Source organism: Poromitra crassiceps, assembly GCF_964638095.1.
Source record: "Poromitra crassiceps genome assembly, chromosome: 3".
Classification (NCBI taxonomy): domain Eukaryota; kingdom Metazoa; phylum Chordata; class Actinopteri; order Beryciformes; family Melamphaidae; genus Poromitra; species Poromitra crassiceps.
Genome location: NC_139625.1, coordinates 86,923,304 through 86,939,720, shown reverse-complemented (window position 1 = coordinate 86,939,720; position 16,417 = coordinate 86,923,304). Strand labels below are relative to the sequence as shown.

Sequence of the window (16,417 nt, the reverse complement as noted above, 5' to 3'; positions counted from 1 at the left end):
CATGCTACCTTCTACCAAGTTTCATGAAAATGGGCCTAGTAGATTTTCCTGCTAACAAACAGACAAACGGCACCAAGAACATTATCTCCAGCTTGGCGGAGCTAATTCAGCAATGAAATTAAAGGGATACGCCAACTTTTTGGGAGTTTCGCCCATTTGCCATATCGCCCATAACATAACCAAGATACACAATACCTTTACCAGCACTCTCCGTACAGTATACAGTGAGCTACAGTCGTCCAGCCCAGTTAGTTAGTATCGCCAATGAGCGATTGGCGAGCCATGTGCAGTCCCCGTAAGGCCGTAGTTCACCCGTCATGTGAACTCACATTTAATTTGAGTCTGCGAGACGGTCTGGCCCCAAGGCGCTCAATGCTCTGTGATTGACAGCGCAAGTTGGCCAATCAGGGACGGACTGACGTAGTTGATGACGTGAATACAGGCCGACGATGTAGCAAACATGGCGGCTTCCGAAGTAACTAGCAGTAACGTGAACGTTAGCATAAACACAGCTAGTGAAGTTATTGCAGAAATAGACTCAATAACAACAATTAAACAAGAGCAAGAGTATGCGCTTAAGTTAAGTTATCCTTTATTTATCCCCATGGGGAAATTCATCCTCTGCATTTGATCCATCCTCTAGTAGGAACTTTCCTAGAACTAGGAGCAGTGGGCAGCCACTATGCAGTGCCCGGGGTCCAACTCCTGTTCTTTTGCCATTGCCTTGGTCAGGGGCACTGACAGGAGTATTAACCCTAACATACATGTCTTTTGGTGGTGGGAGGAAACCGGAGCACCCGGAGAAAACCCACACGAACACGGGGAGAACATGCAAACTCCACACAGAAAGAACCTGGGACGGACCGGGGTTCGAACCCAGGACCTTCTTGCTGTGAGGCAACAGTGCTAACCACTGAGCCACCGTGCCACGCCGCTTGACGGAAAAGACGTTTTCGCTATTCTACCGACTGGATTTGGCAAAAGTCTGATCTATCAACTTGCTAATGTTGCTGCTGGCTCTGAACTAAACAGCGCCCTGTGATGACGTCACTTGTTTTGGTACGCTGATTGGCTGAAGGCGTTTGTCTGTCAACGCAACTACGCCCACCCATACTCCCGCCCCTTCTAAGGACTGGGTGAAGTGTTGGGGCCAGACCGTCACGCAGAACCAAATGAAATGTGAGTTCACGTGACGGGCTGGTTTACCAGGCTACAATAAAGATACTTTGACTTGACTTTCATCACCAATGACACATTCTAGTTACTAGACCTATTGGGCCTAGCGTTGCTGGCTGCTACCTACTGCTACTACTACTAATAATGATGATGATGACGAATAAAAACAACAACAATAATAATAATATAGGCCACTATATAGTTCATATCTACTATGAATACTAATAGTAGTCTAATAATACCATCATCATTGTCATCAACTCCATTAAATCCAGTGTCTTCTCATATTTATGTGCTTTCATATTTATGTTCTTTCTTCAAAAAATATGTGATGATGGATTTTAAGTGAGCGCCCATTGTAGGCCTGTGGGTTGTTTTATGATTAAGCTATTGGGCTATTACTGTAATGTCGCAACTTGTGTATAATTGACTTCTTTTGCTATCTGCTATCATGTATGTCCTGTTGCCCAGCAGATGGCGACCTTAGCCAGTCCGACGGATCACTGGAGTCCCTATCCGGATCAGAGAAGAGCATAGAGGAGAAGAGACTATTATTAAGCTTGATACAAAAGGAAGAGGCATTTAGGCCTACTCATTAGTAACCTAGGCTTAAAAACAAACATTGAATGCCAGTTTCATGTATGTAAAGTCTTGCACAGTGGAGGTATTGTTCAAATTCAGGTCAGGGAAAGTGAATGCACTTAACACCGCAACTCATTTGAATCCATTTAGTCTAATTAAGCAGGACAGATACAGTAGCTCTATAGAATTAGAGGGAGATTACAGGCTAGGCCTGTGCTTTTTGAAGTACATCTATACTTCTACTTAGAGTCAGCCAGGGCAGGGCTTCAGCATTCTTTGCCTCAGTACATTGTCAGAAAAGCTTCATGTGTGTATGTATATATATATATATATATATATATGTATATATATATATATATATATATATATATATATATAGGGTTAGGTTATGTGTGTGTGTGTGTGTGTGTGTGTGCGTGCCCGTGCGTGTGTTTGCGTGCGTGTTACAAGGGACTGTTATACCAGACATGTAGGCTATAGGAATTTATTGGCCCCTCAAGCAGGGCTAGAGCAATTTATAGGGCCAAAATTGTACTTTCATTAAACATAGATATAAGATATTATCAAGATACTAGTCGGTTCCGAGGGGTGAGCTAGCCCTGCAGCTCGCCGAGCCGGCCCTGCAGCCTGCATATGCAGCTCGGCTGCTGCCTGGCCTCGTCCTGGCTGCTCCTTGATGGCATACTTCAGGGATGCTTCAGGGATCACCTGTCCTGGAGCTGGCAACATACAGTTTGTCCATGGCTGAAGACGGGGGGTCTGAAGCCAGACTCCCACTTCTTTCAGTGTCTGCCCCTGGGACTTGAATTTGCTCTTGTGGCCCACTGATGATATCATCAGTGGGACTCTTATCACATCACTGATGATGTCACAACTGCTTTCATCACTGATTATGTCACAATGCCTCTGACATCACTGATGACGTCACAATATATGACATCACTGATGACATCATCACTGGGACTTTGTGTGTGTGTGCGTGCGTCTGTCTCTTGTGTGCGTGCATGTGTGTGCCTGTCTGTCTCTTGTATGTGTACGTGTGTGTGTATGTGTGTGAGTGCGCGTGCGTGCACACACGTGTGTGTCTCTTGTGTGTGTGTGTGTGTGTGCATCACTGATGATGTCACAATGCCTCTGACATCACTGATGATGTCACAATTTATGACATTGTGATTCTTTCTAGGAGGCTATGGCTAATGGAGGTAGCCTAACAAAGTTGAAGAGATCTGAGCATGAAAACCACTGATTTACGCTTAGAGGCTGAATCCAAGTGTTACAGAACAGCCTTAAATAGCCTATCTTTAATACAGAAGCCTACCCCATTTAGTGGCAATACTAGACTGGAATGCATTCCCTCTAAAATGTAGAGGGTTAACCGCTGCTTGTGTGTTAGCCAGGCTACTTGTAGAGGTTAGGCTCCCCCCCATCCCCCACCCCCTCCCCCTCCCTCTCCCATGTGTCTCCACCCCTTTCAAACCGGCTTCAAACTGCGTCTGGGTCTGGTCGCGTATCCAAAAGGCACTTCCAGCCGGGTGGATGCTAGAAAGGGAAAGAACGTGGTCTTTCTAACTAGGCTATACCTATAGATTTGCTTTACCTACCGAGGAAGTACAGGCAGTTCAACCGTGTTTGGGTCAACTGCGCCCGGCGTGTGTGCGTTAGGACTGTGTCCTCTGTGCGAGATGTTTGGCTACTGAATCTATCGGAATCTATCATGAATTTGGGCTTACTAACTTGACTTCAACGCTCGGTTACAACCCGCCTGTAGACATGACAGCAGCGGACAGCAGTGTGGAGATGGACGGGGCGGAGGTGGGGCAGCTGGCCGACTCCGAGCTGCTGATGCTGGGCGCCGAAGAGCTGCTGAGGAGGTTGAGGAGGCTGGACAGCCGCAGCCTGGACCTGATGCTGGAGCACGGCCACATGATGAAGGACGTCAACCGCAGCCTACAGGTAGGATGCAACCACATGTGGATGCTATAAGTAGTAGTCAGTGTGTAGCCTGCAGGTAAGATGCAACGGCAGGATAAATATAACAATTTATTTTTCACTTCCGGTCAGCATTTTTCAAAAATAAAAGTCTTCATTCAAACTAGCTAAAATACACAAATTGAACTGATGTCACACAAATTAAAAATAGGCTACATACCATTGGCAAATGTTATTGATAGGGAAAATGTATATCACATTAGCCTCTATTTGGACAATCAGTAGTTATGTAGGCTAGGCCTATTCATATACACTCATTTAATTTACACATAGTTAGGCTAATACACAGAGTTATTGTGCATACACAGACAGACACCATATTCCTGAATCCTATCTCACAGGGAGCCCTGTCGTGGTGCTCTTTGCAGGGCCAGAAGAATGCTAGGTTGTCTGCAGAATGCCTGTCAATATGTCAACGTCATGTCTGCAGAATGCCTTCAAAATATGTGGCAGGGCTGATGTCACCTGATCTGATGTGGATCCTAAAAATGTCTAACTTTCTGTTCATTGTATGTAAACCTGTGTATCCATTCGTGGGTGTACAAGCGTGCATCTCTTGGCCAAGATATCTGTTAAATGCATCATTTAAGATGACTTCTGACTGCTGGCTCAATCTTTTTTGATCTCAAGTGATTTTCTTCAAGTGGTTCACTGTTTACCTTTTGGCTGTCAATTCAATTCTACAACAGTTATATTGCATTGTTGGCATTTCTGGAAATGCAAAAACCAGACCATTGAAACAAGCCGCTTTCAAAAATGTAACATCCAAAGTCAATCGTTGCAATTTACACACATCTAGCTCCAAGTGCAGTTTCCTATGACAACTGAGTATGCACCTACATGTAGCCTATCAAGTGAGTTTGATTTGCAACAATTGACTTTGGATTTGTTATATATTTTTGAAAGCGGCTTGTTTCAATAGTCTTTCAGTGGTCTGAGAGAGCACGGCAAGCATGGATTTTGGCATTTCCAGAAATGTCAAGTCAAGTCAAGTCAAGTTAAGTCAAGTTTATTTGTATAGCACATTTCATACACAGAGGCAATTCAAAGTGCTTCACATAAAATGGTTGACAGGAAAAGAAAAGAAAAGAAGAGAATAAAATGGACATTTAAAAGCATCACAACAAAACTTTAAAAAAAAGAGTATAAAAAGTGCATTAAGCAACAGGCGCAGCAGTTGCAGAAAGAGCTAAAAACTTATAGAGGACTCATTGGGTTTGCATAGTAGCTGTCAGCAGTTAAAAGCGATGGTAAACATAAAAGTCTTTAGTCTATTTTTAAAAGTAAGTAAGGTTGGGGCAGATCTGAGGTCTTCAGGCAATTTGTTCCAACTAGCATAAGCATAGTGGGTAAATGCAGCCTTCCCATGATTTGATTTGATCCTAGGGACAGTTAATAAGCTGGACCCTGTTGACCTAAGAGTTCTAGACGGTTCGTAGCGTGGGAGCAATTCAGCTATGTATTTTGGGCCTAGGCCATTAAGTGATTTATAGACTAATAACAGTATTTTAAGAGTTTATGTCAACAACAATAACATTTGCACAGATCTGGCTTGTATATTTATGTAGCCTACTTTATGTACTAAATTTGATTTGCAACAGTTGAGTTATTTTTTAAATAAACCTTCTTTATTGTTGGCTTATTTCACTGGTCTGAGAGATGTCATAAATCCCACTGTGACATCATCAGTGATGTCATAAATCCCAGTGATGTCATAAATCCCACTGTGACATCATCAGTGATGTCATAAATCTGACATCATCAGTGATGTCATAAATCTGACATCATCAGTGATGTCATAAATCTGACATCATCAGTGATGTCATAAATCTGACATCATCAGTGATGCTGGTCTCATTGGCCACAAAGCAGCTGAGCTGCGGGCAAGGCCGCGCAGTGGCTGAGCTGTGAATGCGAGCTGCAGGGCCAGCTCGGCGAGCGAGCCTAGGAATCGAGCACACGTAGCGCGTGAGAGATCCCTAGTTTTTTAAACCTGCCCAAATTTAGCTATTAGTGTAGAAAGCATTTCAAGAAATAAAATACCGTCTCAATGGTAGGGATGTCAACGGTTAACCGTTAATCGATTAACCGTCGCTAACGTCGTTGTTCGGTTATTGCTGTTGGTCTATCAGTTAATATTAACTTTTTTTTTTTTTTTTTTTTACACGTTTTTTGAGTTTCCTTGCAGATTTTGCACAGTGTTTTGCATCATGCAACTATTTTGTTCAAATTTTGTTCAATTGTTGGCAGCAAATCGAAATAGGCTATATTTTGTTTAAGTTTTTATGCTGCAAAAGACAGTAGGCCTAATGTGAAAAAATCAAAAGAAATAACAGATTGTTGTTGTTGTAATGTTTACATAAACAGGAAATAAAGCTCTCAAAAATATATTTCCTTGTCATCCATATAAGAGCCAGAATGATTTTGGAATGATTACCTGATCAAAATGTGGCAATAAACTTATAAATTTCAGCAAAGCCAACAAAAAATAAAGGCATAATTCTAACACAAAAAGCATTAACATTTCAGCATCTAAATAGACACGCCTTGTTTGGGCATGAGCCCATTGAGTAAATAGACAATTTTTTTTTTTTTTTTTTTTTTTTTTTTTTAATATTAAAAAATTATGACTTAACCGATAGGTTAATCGATTATTAGCGTCGGTTAATCGAAAGTGAAATTAACCGAAAATTGACATCCCTACTCAATGGTATTTGTTCTGCTGGTCTATTTTCCTTCAAACATTAAACTAGAGGTTCATCTTAGTGTTCTCATGTTCATTATGTTGGGTCTCATTTGGTTCTAAATACACAGGATATGATGTTAAGATCCAGAGTGCTGGGGACTCTGCATGGCAGGGGCGTCGACCTCCCTGAGCCGAGCTTGCGCCTGACCACATACCAAGTTCAGGACTAGGTGGTACAATCCTTGGGTATACCTCGAGAAACTGTGAGACAGATGATGACAATTGGGGGTTGGGTGGTTGAAGGAGCTAAGGATTTCATCGGGGTCATCAGGTGGGCACCCTCCTTCGTCGGTGTTTCATTGATGAAGCCCACGACACCTCCAGAGGGCTCAACAGCATCACCTAGCGTCCCAGGTGTGCTCCCCTCCACTTTAGCCCCTTCCGCCTCTCACTCCCCCAATGACAGCATGCTGCTATTTTGGAGCCCAGGTGTTGTCTCTCCTCTTGATCCAGAGCCACTGACTGGCCCTTTCAGCTGCTCCGGACAGGGCCTGGGTAGCTTGGCGTTGGGCCTGGCCTCGGATCCCCATGTCCTTGAGGAGCCTTGTTGTTGACTGGCCGACGAAGCCTCTGCAGCCAACTTCAACTGGGAGAACTTTGGTTTTCCAGCCCCGCTGTTCTGCGTCGGCTGCCAGCTCAGCATACCTAAGCCTCTTGCGCTCGTAGGCCTCGGCCACAGCATCCTCCCAAGGCACTGTGAGCTCAATGATGTAGACTCTTCGTATTGAAGGGGACCAGAGCACAAGATCAGGTCTGAGGTTGGTCATGGCAATTTCCGCTGGGAAGCAGAGTCTTTGCTCAAGGTCCACGAGGAGCCTCCAGTCTCGTGCCGCACCCAGCTGCCCAGGCTCTGATGTTGGTGTGTGGGTCCTGGGTAGCTTCTCGCCTTCACGGACGAACTGTCTTGAGGAAGTAGGGTGGGAGGACTGCGGAGGAAGGGTATTGACGACCCTCCGTCTGTCCTCCAGCGTAGCTGCTAGACACTTAAGCACCTGATTATGCCGCCAGGTGTATCGGCCTTGTGTCAGGCTTGTCTTGCAGCCAACCAAGATGTGCTTCAGGTTAGCTGGAGATGGACAGAGAGGGCATGCCGGATCTTCTCCATACCACTGGCTAAGATTCTGGGGAGTTGGTAGGACATCATATGTGGCACGTATGATGAAGCTGGATCGAAATGCTTCCATGTCCCACATCTCCTTCCAAGAGATCTTTCGCTTCTCAACGTCTTCCCAACGCATCCACTGACCCTGCTTTCCTTGCGAGACAGCCGTTGCGCATCTTGCAGCCTGCTCTTGCTGGCGCACCTCCTCCACCACGAGACCTCGCCGCTGAACAGGAGTTGCCTTGTACCAGGACAGTTGGGTCTCCCCGAGACCAAGGCCTCCTCTCCCTTTGTTCACGTGGCCCACAATGTCCCGGTGCTTGAGGGCTGATTTGGCCTTATGTGCAGCTGCAGCTGGAGTCCACTTCCTCCCAGTTGCCAGAGTGGGAGCAGTTTTAGCAACATATGGATCGCGGGAATCCGTCAGCATCATCTCCAGTCGTACTTTGGTGGTCTTGTACTGTTCTGTGTAGAGATGCTGCGATCCGATCATGTGATCGGATATCGGCGCGATATCAGCCAAAAAACATGGATCGGATCGGATCGGATTCCAGCGAAAATGACCGATCCAAGGCTCCGATATAAGCACTCCATTCCATGACTCCGCTCCAGGATTTCTATCCAGCATGCAGCAGCAGCAGCAGCACACAGAGCCTAGGATAGCCAGCGCCAAAACGTCAGACACACCCGTCCTTAACCTATGTGCGATTCGAAATCACGCGTCCGCACCATAGACTGGCAAAACATGGCTGCCCCCAGTGTGGCTGACAGAAACAACCACTATTGCAATTTGCAAGACATGTCCCGCAAGGTTTCTGAGATTAGGGGAAAGTCTGAGCTGGCGTTACGCTAAACCAAACGTGGGGATGAGGCAGCGGATTTGTTTTGGCGTTAACGTTAGTTGTTGTGATGATGGCTAACGGGGCTAACGTTAGCTAGCTGGTTAGGCTATCTAGTTGCAGGGAAGCGCTCCACAAGCTTGTTGTGACCAAAACCCCCGCATTTAAAGCATTTCATACTCCCAGAGCTGGCGTAAACCATAGAGAACCTCATGCATTAGCCTACTCAAAATGTAACGTCCAGGGTTTGTGTCTCCAAAATCAACTAACGTTAACGTTACATGCAAGCTAACGTAGCTAGCTGCGGAGCACTCATGATCTATAAGGAAAACGAATGCGCACATAGCCTACATAATTGTCAACATCACATACATGTATTTTCTTTAATCTAGACTACAGGCATCATTTTTCAGTCAAAAGTGAAACGACACAGATGGCGTATAGTGAGGCTTTCCATGCCTCACTATAGAACTGGCCCCATGCAAAATTCAGACCGCTTATATGTTGCCTTCATGCCAATAAGAGTCTAAATGTATTTTTTTATGTTTCATCTGCAGACTAAGCAGCTAGGCTTTCGGTTCTATAAAAGCCATTATTTTTTGTAATGACTATTGAGTGATACACTTTACTAAAAAAAATATTATATCACAATAGTGATGTCAGATTTGCTTAGGTCAGAGCTATGGAATATTAAATCCATCTTTGCTCACAACATTTGCCCTTTCTTTCTTCTTCTTTTTTACCCCAGGTGTGCATAAAATACAGGTTAAGAACTTATGATAAAGTCATGGAAATCCATTGGTCAAAATGTGTATGAACCCTGAAGGGTTAAATTGAGCATTTATGAGAGATTTCAAAAATATCGAGATATATATCGTGTATCGCGATATAGCCGAAAAACATTGCAATATTCTTTAGAGGCCATATCGCCCAGCCCTAATTTGATTGTTATGTTTTAGTTTTACATCAAATGAATTAGATGAACTAAATTGTTTACATACTATATTACCAAAGCACACACATACATACCTAACCCTAAAAATGTTTGTTGCCTGCTAGCTATCAGACAGCATAGAGAGACTTAAATATGTGCTGTATCGGTATCGGATCGAAATCGGTATCGAATCGGGTATCGAAATTTGATCGGAATCGGATCGGTTTTGAGCTAAAATATCGAAATCGGATCGGAATTGAAAAATCTTGATCGCAGCATCTCTAGTTCTGTGAGACTGGACAGGGGAAGCTCCAAGATCCCTTTCCCGTAAAGCCCGATGTTGCTGAGGCACCTGGGAACGCCAAGCCATTTCCTGGCGAAAGAGCTGACCAATCTCTCGAGCTTGTCAACCTTGGAGATCGGCACCTCGTAGATGGACAGAGGCCACATCAGTCGAGGTAGGAGACCAAACTGAAGGCACCATAGCTTCAGCCTGCCAGGGAGCATGGTCTTATCAATACTCGCGAGGCCGCTGATGGTGTCCTGCCTGAGCTGCTCCACTTGGTCTTTATCCCTCAGGGTCGCATTGTACCAACGTCCAAGGCTCTTGATTGGTTTCTCTGCCACAGTTGGAATGGGCTCGTCGCCGATGTAGAAGCGTTGGTCTGACAGCTTCCCTCTCACCACTGACAAACTCCTGGACTTGCTCGGCTTCAGCTTCATCCGGGCCCACTCGATGTTCTCCTGTAACTTCCTCAGCAGCCGCCTTGTGCATGGAAGGGTTGGGGTGAGGATGGTCAAATCATCCATGTATGCCCTGATGGGAGGGAGCCGCAGGCCTGGTTTTAGTTGTACTCCTCCAACCACCCACCGAGATGCACGGATGATGACTTCCATGGCCATGGTGAAGGCTATGGGGGAGATGGTGCATCCTGCCATGATGCCCACTTCCAGGTGTTGCCAAGCTGTGGTGTAATCAGCTGTTGTTAAGCATAGCTGCACGTCCTGGAAGTAGGCCTTGACGAGGGCTGTGATGGAATCCGGGACTCTGAAGTAGCTGAACGAAGTCCAAAGGAGGTTATGTGGAACAGAGCCAAAGGCGTTGGCAAGATCGAGGAAAACGACATGGAGGTCCTTTCTGTCCCTTTTTGCCGCCTGGATTTGATGCCATATCATGCTCGTGTGCTCAACGCACCCGGGAAAGCCTGGAATCCCTGCTTTCTGCACCGATGTGTCGATGAATTGGTTCCTTTGCAGGTAGGTGGTCAACCTGCAGGCCACAACGCTGAAAAAGATTTTACCCTCAACGTTCAGGAGACTGATTTGGCGAAACTGGCTGATGTCACTAGAGTCCTTTTCCTTTGGAATCAGGATACCGCCTGCCCTCCGCCAGGCTGTTGGTATTGCCTGTCTCTGCCATATCACCTTCATCAGCCTCCACAGGAAACGCAAAACATCTGGTGCATTCTTATAGAGCCGGTAGGGCACCCCGTTGGGCCCAGGGGAGGATGCTGCTCTTGCCCGACGTACTGTTCTTTCAACTTCGCTCCACTTGGGAGGGCTGACGTCTGCCTGATGTTCTGGAGGATTTAATGGTGGCATATCAGGTGGAAGGGTGAACTGTTCATGTCGACGGCTGTCAGAGTGTGTTGCTTTCAGATGGGCTTCAAGGTCTTTCTTTGATGTTAAAAGTACACCACTTTTCTCCTTCGTGAACTGGGCCTTCACAAACTTGAAAGGGTCTTTGAAGAAGCTAGATCTTGCTTGTTCCTTCTTTCTGCGCCTCTTTCTCAGGTTCTCGGCTCTCCTTAATGCTGATAACCTGATCTGAATTTCTGCCTGCAGCACATCTATGCCGTCTTTCTCCTCCTCTGGGGCTTTCCTCCACTGTTTCTTCAGCAGCCTTCTCTCCTTGACCAGTTGCTCTATTTCCAGCTGTCTCCTGGACTTAGTTGGAATGGATGGTGTTATTCTCCTCTTCTCAGCAACTCCGAAGCGTTCAGATCCGTAGCTGTAGATGAGCTCTCCAAGTGTCTCCAGTTTCCTCATTGCCGTTCCACGTAGTTGTTCCAGCTGCAGGCTGAGGTCTGTGTTGACTGATTCCCACAGTTTTTTCTCGCAGGATTTTGGCCAGTTGATGGGTGGCTTCCGCCCCTGGATCTTGGTCTCTGTTGCGTGATGTTGGCTAGGCTCGTGGTGGTCTGCTGTGCTTGACTCCTCCTCTTCCTCTGCTGGGACAGGGGGATTGATGTTCTGCGGGCTGTGGTTTCCTTCCTGCCGCTGAACTTCACTCGCCTGACTCGACGTGCTTCTTAGGAAGTAGCGGTCGATGCGAGGTCCCTGTTCCACTTTCTTCAAGCACCTTTTCCTGCCTTGATGTACTCTCAGGCCTGCAGCGGATGTAACCTTCGCCCAGCCACATGGGCAACTCTGGAGCGTTTTTCCTGGAGTAGGTGTCGAATTCTCTGGTATAGTTCTGATCATCGTACTCGTTGTCTGATTCGTTCCTGGGTCGATTGCCGTGTTGTCTACCGATGAGTCATCTTCCGCCCCCGCTCTCGCTGACTCTAGGGGTGTTCTCTTCTTTAAACTTTTCGTAGCCGATAGCGGGTGGGACACGTGCATTGCAATGCCGCATCCCTCCTACCACAGGGAGCTAGCCTGTGGCAGGCCCAGTGGGGTCTTTCCCTCCTGTCAGCTGTCTTTCCAAGCCGTCACAAGGTCTTTCCCTAGTTGCCAGCTGATCTTTCTCAGCAGTCACTGGTTGAACCAGATGATCAGTTCTAAATACACAGGATATGATGTTAAGATCCAGAGTGCTGGGAACTCTGCATGGCAGGGGCGTCGACCTCCCTGAGCCGAGCTTGCGCCTGACCACATACCAAGTTCAGGACTAGGTGGTAAGTTACATTACTACTTTCATTTTTATTGTAAAACAGAACTTTATCATGCTTTTATTTTGAAGGCCGAATTAATAAACCGGAAGTACATTTGTGAGAAATTGTTGCTCTGTCCACATAGATTTTCCGCAGCCATTACACATGTGGATGCTCTACAGTAGTCTGTTCAGCCTGCAGGTAGATGCAACCATTACACATGTTGATGCTCTACAGTAGTCTGTGCAGCCTGCAGGTAGATGCAACCATTATGGATGGTATACAGTAGTCTGTGCATGACTGTTGTTTGATTAACTAAATAGGCTCTTAGTTGTGGTGCAGTGCTAGCTTGGGTGAACCCAGCCTTCAACGTGACGTCACAGACTATGCCTGTAACCTACATTTCTTTGTGGCTGATAGTACATAGAGGTCACGTGGAGGCTGGGCTAGTGCAGTGCAGCCTATCATCATAGATATATTATATTTGAGTTAAACTGAATATCTGATCACCGATCGGTAGATTCCCTGCCTACCAACGCGAGGGGTGCAGGTTCGTGTCCTCGTGTTACCTCCGGCTTGGTCGGGCGTCCGTACAGGCACGATGGGCTGGTGTCTGCGGGAGGGAGGCCAGATTGAGGGTATTTGTCCTGGTTGCTGCACTAGCACCTCCTCTGGTCGGTCGGGAGGTGCCTGTTCGGAGGGAAGGGAACTAGGGAATAGCGTGATCCTCCCACGTGCTACATCCTACCGGTGTAGCTCCCGCTGTCAGATGAAAAGAAGTGACTGGCTACTGCGCATGTCTCAGAGGAAGCATGGTGCTAGTCTACGACTCTCCCCAGATCGGCAGAGGGTGGAGCAGCGACAGGGGCAGCAGGGGGAGAAATTGGCGAAGTACAATTGGGGAGAAATGGGGTAAAATCAGAAAAAAAATATGTTGTTGATGCCATAAAAGTGATGCCCATCTGGCCATCTCCTAACTGGCATACTTGTGACCAGGAGCTATGTCAGAGCCATGGTGATCTGAAATGAGCAGCACCCCTCCAGGTTAGAAATGATCCTTCCTTACTCCCTGAAGTCAAGCAGGAAGTGGCGTTGTTCAGCCTATTACTGGCCCATTCTTGGATGAACTAAATATGGAAGAGTATAACACAGGATGTTTATCCTTTGCTGGATGGGCTGCTTAAAAAATACCAGTGGCGCACCTTCACTATCATTATCGTTTGGAGTGCGCCACTTGAAATCCTGTACAAATAAAATCCACTTTTAAATCCACTTTAATAAAAAAAAACTATTGGTAAAGTATTGGTTCAGGCACCGTTTTAGTCTAGGGAAAATAAGGTTTGACCTTAAACTAATTGCAACAGAATTTATTTTCACATTTTTATATTTATATTGAAGCCCGAAACACTATATTAAAAATCCCAGAAAATCCCATTAGTGGAAGTATGTTAAAATGACATTTTTTCAAAATGGCTGCCATTATTAAAATGTTGGCCATATCTTGACTCCAACTAGACCTAGAATTACACATTTGGTGTCTATTTCCACATTTTTGGGGGCAAGGAATCCACAGAAATGGTTGTTGAGTCTCTAAGTAGAACAGATTTTTATTTTCTCATGTAAGTATGTAGTCGTAATACAACATGTTAGCTACAACTTCGTATTTGTTAATCATACACATTTTGGGTGATACCCATTACCCATGAGCATATTGAAGTGCTTGCCATTGAAAAAAAAAGTTTGTTGTTTCATATTTCCAATTAAAAATGTGTTACGGTAATGAATTTATTCCCTCAGTGTCTCTAAAAGTGTCTGGAAATACATAAAAAATGAGCACATCTATCTATCTAAGGGAGCTAGGGCTCTGTCTGTTTGTCTGTCTGTCCCACTGATTACATCAGTGATGTCATAAATCCACTCACTCTCTCTCTCACACACACACACACACACACACACACACACACACAGTCTCAGTGATGATGTCATCAGTGATGTGATAAGTTGTGACATCATCAGTGATGTCAGAGGCATTGTGATATCATCAGGCATGTCATAAGAGGTTGTGATGTCATCAGTGATGTCATAAAAGCAGTTGTGACATAATCAGGGATGTCATAAGAGCAAAATCAAGTCCCAGGGGCAGACACTGAAAGAAGTGGGAGTCTGGCTTCAGTCTTCAGCCATGGACAGCTGTATGTTGCCAGCTCCAGGACAGGTGATCCAGCACCCCTGAAGTATGGTATCAAGGAGCAGCCAGGGCGAGGCCGCGGAGCGGCCGAGCTGCTTATGCGAGCTGCAGGGCCAGCTTGGCGAGCTGCAAGGCAGGCGAGCTCGCGTAGCGCGCAAGATGCCTAGTGGATTATAATTTCAATTTGAATGGTGAAATTATATCCTACATGATATCTTCTTGATATCTTTGAGTTTTGCTATGAGTTGTACCATGTTCATGAGAATCACCCACCTGTGGCATTCTCAATCCTCCCATAGGACATGGATGCAAGGCCAGGGGTCTCTGATTTCCACATGTGGATATTGATGTGTCCAACTGCTGCTATGATGTCACAGCTATCAGAGGTACTGGTTTGGCTCTCTGGTGTAACTCCAGCTATAATGCCCATACCATGGAATGTGTTGTGGCCATCAATGGTTCTGATGTTATGGTCAAGATGATCAGCAATGTACTGAATGAAGTGGCCTTCAACATTGCCAGGGAGGTATGTTCCTGAGAAGCAGCTGCACTTGACTCAACTTTTTCACCTCCCGAAATGAGGAACAGAATCGAAGGTTACCAAGTGTTTTCACCAAAAATCTAGATCAAAATTGGTGATGCATTTGTCAGTCCTATCTGTAATGGCGTGATGAGAACCCTTGCCCTTGCTGCCCGCATGGCCTGTCCTATTGCAGCTATGTTTAATTCACAGTTCTTGCCAGCAAACAGTTCTTTGAGGAGAAGCTGAAGAGTTTCCACGTTTCCTTTGGCAGATGATATATTTTGAGGGATATGCATCTCTGGGAATCTTGATATCTTTTATGTCAGTCTTTACCAGTCTGGCAGCGGTTTTCACAAGACACACTTTTTCTTCATCAACATCATTATTGTCCTTCTTAGATGCATGCAAACATGCACTCAAAATATCAATGTAACCCCTTGTGGTTTGCCATTGATTTCTGTAATGATTATTTGATCATCACTTCAAGCTATTGTTAAGTTTTCACAGTTAGGTCTCCAAGTGCAATTTGCTCATCATCATTCTGTTCTAAATAGCTGTCTGCTCTTTTTCTTTGGACAACCATGTTCTTCATCAAAGGTCTGAGGTATTTGTTTTTTGGTACAGATAGCTGGCATCTGCAGCATGAAGATCTTGGGCAAATGAATCCTGAAGGTCTTCTTCCTCTGTGGTGTTTTATGGCAGTTGGCATCCTTTATGTTGCATTACCGCCTCCTTCTGAATTTATCAATCCACCGTTTCCCTACATTCTGTAAAACCCGATCCCCTCTCCTCTTCTGTTGGTTTTTTCTGAAAGTCTTCTTCTTCTTCTTCTAATGGCTTTCTGGCAGACTGATTGATGCCTTGCGGTGGTCCTAAAAGGAAACATAAGTGGGCGGGCGGCGTGTGTGCCACGATTGTCATGTCACGATTGTCATGTATCAGTGATGTCATCAGTGATGTCACTTGAGCAATTGTGATGTCATCAGTGATGTCACTTGAGCAATTGTGATGTCATCAGTGATGTCACTTGAGCAATTGTGATGTCATCAGTGATGTCACTCGAGCAATTGTGATGTCATCAGTGATGTCACTTGAGCAATTGTGATGTCATCAGTGATGTCACTTGAGCAATTGTGATGTCATCAGTGATGTCACTCGAGCAATTGTGATGTCATCAGTGATGTAATAAATCCTTCTTCTGTGGTGTTTTATGGCAGTTGGCATCCTTTATGTTGCATTACCGCCTGGCTGAGGCTTTATAAGTGGTTGGAGTATAAGTAGGGAGAAGAGCACAAGTGGTAGGCTACATCATCTCCAGAGTAAGTGTTTATTAGTGGCTGGGCCAGCGAAGCGGCAGGGCCACTTATTGTGTTTGCCCCTATTATTAGTCTTCTTCTTCTCCCAGGAAGTTGGACTTCCCATGTATGAAAATAAACCAAATTTGCACAAAGGTCCAGGCCCA

General features: G+C 45.5%; 1 protein-coding gene across 1 annotated transcript in view; it reads left to right on the top strand.

Annotated features, from left to right (window-relative positions):
• Positions 1-3,555: 3,555 nt before the first annotated feature.
• Positions 3,556-16,417, top strand: part of ccdc85ca (coiled-coil domain containing 85C, a) — a gene marked incomplete at both ends in the record, with an annotated part of 54,563 nt that continues 41,701 nt past the window's right edge. The window contains one exon of the mRNA XM_083633205.1: positions 3,556-3,711. Within this exon, the coding sequence (XP_083489331.1) occupies positions 3,556-3,711 (156 nt within the window). The remainder of the gene's footprint in view (positions 3,712-16,417) is intronic.